At 36.7% G+C, this 4,316-nt stretch overlaps 1 protein-coding gene across 1 annotated transcript in view; it reads left to right on the forward strand.

Annotated features, from left to right (window-relative positions):
* Positions 1 to 4,316, forward strand: part of nol11 (nucleolar protein 11) — a 46,044-nt gene that overhangs the window by 38,559 nt on the left and 3,169 nt on the right. The window contains exons 11-12 of the mRNA XM_016546944.1: positions 1,969 to 2,153; positions 2,252 to 2,377. Of these exons, the coding sequence (XP_016402430.1) occupies positions 1,969 to 2,153; positions 2,252 to 2,377 (311 nt within the window). The remainder of the gene's footprint in view (positions 1 to 1,968; positions 2,154 to 2,251; positions 2,378 to 4,316) is intronic.

A 4,316-nucleotide genomic window follows, 5' to 3' on the forward strand; every position in this document is an offset into this window, starting at 1 on the left:
TAAAACCGCATAAACACATTTTATTACACCAAATACACAAAATAATGTTCTTTTTAGCAGCATCATATGACCCCTTTAAGGGAAATTGTACTTATTTTTCGCATAAATATGCTTGTAACCAATTGCTTTAATATATAATTGTACTTGTAATCACTTATCTATCATGCAAATATGCTAATTAGAATATTACATGGCCAAAACATGTATCAGGCACCAGTATTCCTGGTCTATGAGGAATACAAAGGAGTAATGGTCAATTTAAGGACCTGACATTTTTAAAATGGGGCCTTTCTTGGAGTCAAACTTTGGTAAACTTTTAGTATGTTTTTAAGTACATCTGATACTACTGTAAACCACTGAGAAACCTTTTGTTAGAATTTTTTTGGGGTCAAGCCATATTTGCAGCTGACTACCAACAAAAATCATTCCAAACACAGCCACAGTGCTGTATTTCTCCAACAAAAATCATTCCGAACACAGCCACAGCACTGTTTTGTGTCTCTGAGCAACATGACGGTCTGTGTTTCCTCTGCATTGCAAAGAAAAATTGTTGTTACTGATTTCATTTGCTTGGTAACAGCCCAAATGCAAGAATTTGACTCAAAAGATGGTGCACACTTTTAGAAAAAAATGGCTTAAAGGTTGGCTTTAAGTGGCTTTAAGCACAATTAGAGATAAGATATCAGCACAATAACCCATTCAGCAAAATATTGTCTAATTATCGTTATCGATAAAATCCCTGTAAATCTGAAGGATCTGGAGTAATTCTGGATGAAGGAATGGTCTCTGATCTCTTGTCAGGTGTTCTCTAACCTCATCAGGCATTATAGGGGAAAACTCTGAGCTGTTATCTTTGGAAAAGGAGGATGCAATAATTGGGTGCCAATAATTGTGGCCAATGTGCTTTTAAAAATTATTTCAAACATCAGTTTTCAATGTTTTATGTTTAAAATATCAAAACATTATTTATGCATTTGTAACTGCAGGTTAAAGTATTTAATGTCCCTCAGAGCTGCATTAAACGGTATGTAAATGCGTCTAAATGCCACTTCTAATGCAGCTTCTGTGTTTCCTCTGCATTGCAAAGAAAAATTGTTGTTACTGATTTCATTTGCTTGGTAACAGCCCAAATGCAAGAATTTGACTCAAAAGATGGTGCACACTTGTCTAAATAAAACGACAACTGTTACTGTTATTACACTTGTACACAAAGCTTTGTATTATGTTTGTTATAGATTGTGTGACGTCACGTGCACTACCGCTGGTGGCAATAGACAGCTCTAATGCTAATCGACATAGCCTTTATCACTGCTTAGAATATTATGAAATATGTTGCGTGCCTTCTTCTGTGTAAGAAGCCACATCTCACAGAAGGATTCATTTCAAACAGTCGGCTGACATTATGAAGTGAGTTTGGAGTAAAAATACGTCATTAAATGTGGTATTTTCACGTGCTTTCAGATGGAGCAGCATTTACTACACAGAGCCGTAGTTCACTGAGAATCTACGCAAACAGCTGTCTTTATCGAGAACGATTTATTCGATTTCATAAGCGAACGATTATATCGTCTGCAATTTTTTTTTTGTTTTTTGTTTTTTCTCTGTAGCTTGTCAGAGAACTACGGCTCTGTGTAGTAAATGCTGCTCCATCTGAAAGCAGGTGATGGAGATTTACTACTAATCACAGACCCGACTTGCGACAGTCGCATTCGATTAATCCTGCAGTCCTGCCCTGGACATCTTTCTTCTGGTGTTTTTATTTCTAGAATACTTTGTGTAAATCCTTTCCAATGTACAGCGTTTTTAAATTTTACTGAATGACCTTTAAATAAACGTCCCTTTTTCATGATACTGCATTTTATTTTTGTCTTTATTTTTTGCTAAGTTTGCGTATATGTGTATTAAAGAACCTTTGCACATGGATTGTGTTCTTTAGTTTGTGATCATGCCATGTGTGCTTTTTGCTAGACTAGTGCGGTAGAGGATGTACAAGCGGAGGTGGGTGAGTTTATTCGTTGGACTCCCCAGGCTGACCTCCAGCTGGCAGTAGGCAGGCTGGCATTAGAGTTAGTGTCAAGATCCCAGACAGATGCCAACTTCTACCCTCAGTGTGTATTTCTACAGCTGCTGGAGACTCGGTACCTCTGCTACAGGTTTGAACTCACCTGCTCAGCCCCTCTCTCATCTCCTAGTGTTTTGTGTGTAACTATGCTCATTCTTTCTTTATTTATTTTTTTTTCTGGAAATGTAGTGTGTGCCCTGAACTGCTCTCATTGGCCATGGTGAAGAAAGATTTCCATCTCTGTCAGATTGCTTTCCAAATATTTTCTGACATTCCTGAAGCCGTCACCTGCTCTTATCTCAAAACTATTCTCAGGTGAGGTTTGTGCTTACCTGCTGAATGACATTAAGACCTTTAACTGCGCCATAATACTGTATTTTACTGTATTCTATTGTCCAGAATAAGTGATATAATGTAAGTATCACAGTTTTTTTTAATAATCTGAAATGTGCTGCAACTTTAATATTCAAAAGTTGACTTATTTAATGTCAAGCACACAAAACATGGGCATATCTTACACAGATATGTGCACACGTGACATATTAGTTCTAGCATTGCTAACTTGAAATCACAGCCTACAGAGGGTATGCTTTGACGTCACTTTCATTTTATAAGATGATAAATATTTAATTGAGTTGTCAATACAATATATAGGGTATGATTTTACTACAAAATTCAACATTCATAGCATTCCATGATAACTGCAAATCCATGTTTTGCTGCCTGCAGTCCATTTGTTTCTTTGAATTGCAACAATTCATTTGCTTCTCTCTTCTGTAGCTTTCGGCAGTCTGTAAAAATATACCTCAGATTTCTTGTCAAATCTATTTGTATAGTCAATCGCAAAGATCTTTCTCGTTTAGAGGTGTTTTATGTGTTCTGTTGCAGCATTCATGCTGAAAACCAATGCTGCCACTCAGTCTTTTTGCCACTCAGTGGGCGAATCCACGGTCACACCAGCTGACGGTGACATCACGTGCATACCTTCTATTTATCATAAAAATAAAATGGAGTCAACCAAAAAATAGAAAAAGTTACATGGCTTAATTGTTAAATGGCTTAATTAACTCGATTCATTGTGACCACCGTACCGCTGTGGTAGTGTTCCAGACATGCGCACATGTGAAGGGTGCTTTTGTTCGTGGATCTTTGAACACGAGTGAAGTACAAAGCCTATTTTAAATTTAGTTTAGTAACCAAATGTTAGGCTGCATCACGAATATAGAAACATTTGAATTGGATAGCAGGGCTCGACAGTGCGAGCATTTCACTCACATTTGCGACTAAAAATAGATGTGTGCGAACTGGAAAATGTATTGTATTTAGGATACATGTAAAATGTATTTAGGAGCATAAGTGCAAATACAATTTCTTAAACAGCCTAACTGTAGCCTAATCCACAGTAGCCTATAACAAACTTAATTCAATTTATTTATGGAAAAACAGCAATACAGCCTCATATGGTTATTGAACTTTTAAAGGCCCCGATATACTTCAAACGAAGTTCTTTTTCGTTCTTCGTTTGAGGGCAAAAAGAAGTTCGAAAAGTCTTAAGCAACGGTATACTGTTTTCGAACATTCCGACACCCCCGCGCTTCTGGAGGCGGGGTTGTAAACATGTGTCACGCCGCCCGCGTGTACCCCCTAAGCACAACAACGATGGCGGCTGTGAGAGAAGAAGTTTCGTAAACATCTGGCAGTAGCATTGATCTATATTCAATGGCAAAGAAAAGAACAAGAACATGTGACGTAGATGGTGTGTGCGTCCACTTAACGAAAACAGAAATAGGCCTGTCACGATAACAACTTTTTGTTGTGCAATATATTGTCCCAGAAATAATTGCGATAAGCGATATTATTGTCATTTTAAAGACCATTTTATGCCACTGAATATATAACCATAATATAACACCTACACACTTACAAATGACAACAAACTTTTAATTTTTAAGAATATTTAAATCATGGAAATTAAGTATAAAAATATTCGATAACTTAAAAAAACCTGAATTAATAGTAAATAAACATTTTCTAACAAAAAGTGCAAAGTAACAAGTAGAAAAAAAGAAAAATGCACAAAGAACGTGTATGGAGATTTTTCCATCTACAGATTTTTTCCTGACCTTCTTTTCTCTGTAAATTAAGGGTGCACACTATTGCTGAAAAACACAATCACTACTTAGCAGTCAGATGTCCGTATGCACAAAGGCACAGATCCCTAAACAAGACCATATCTGCAGATGAAACTTTTTTT

This window comes from Sinocyclocheilus rhinocerous, unplaced genomic scaffold, assembly GCF_001515625.1.
Source record: "Sinocyclocheilus rhinocerous isolate Xijiao unplaced genomic scaffold, SAMN03320098_v1.1 scaffold2747, whole genome shotgun sequence".
NCBI lineage: Eukaryota > Metazoa > Chordata > Actinopteri > Cypriniformes > Cyprinidae > Sinocyclocheilus > Sinocyclocheilus rhinocerous.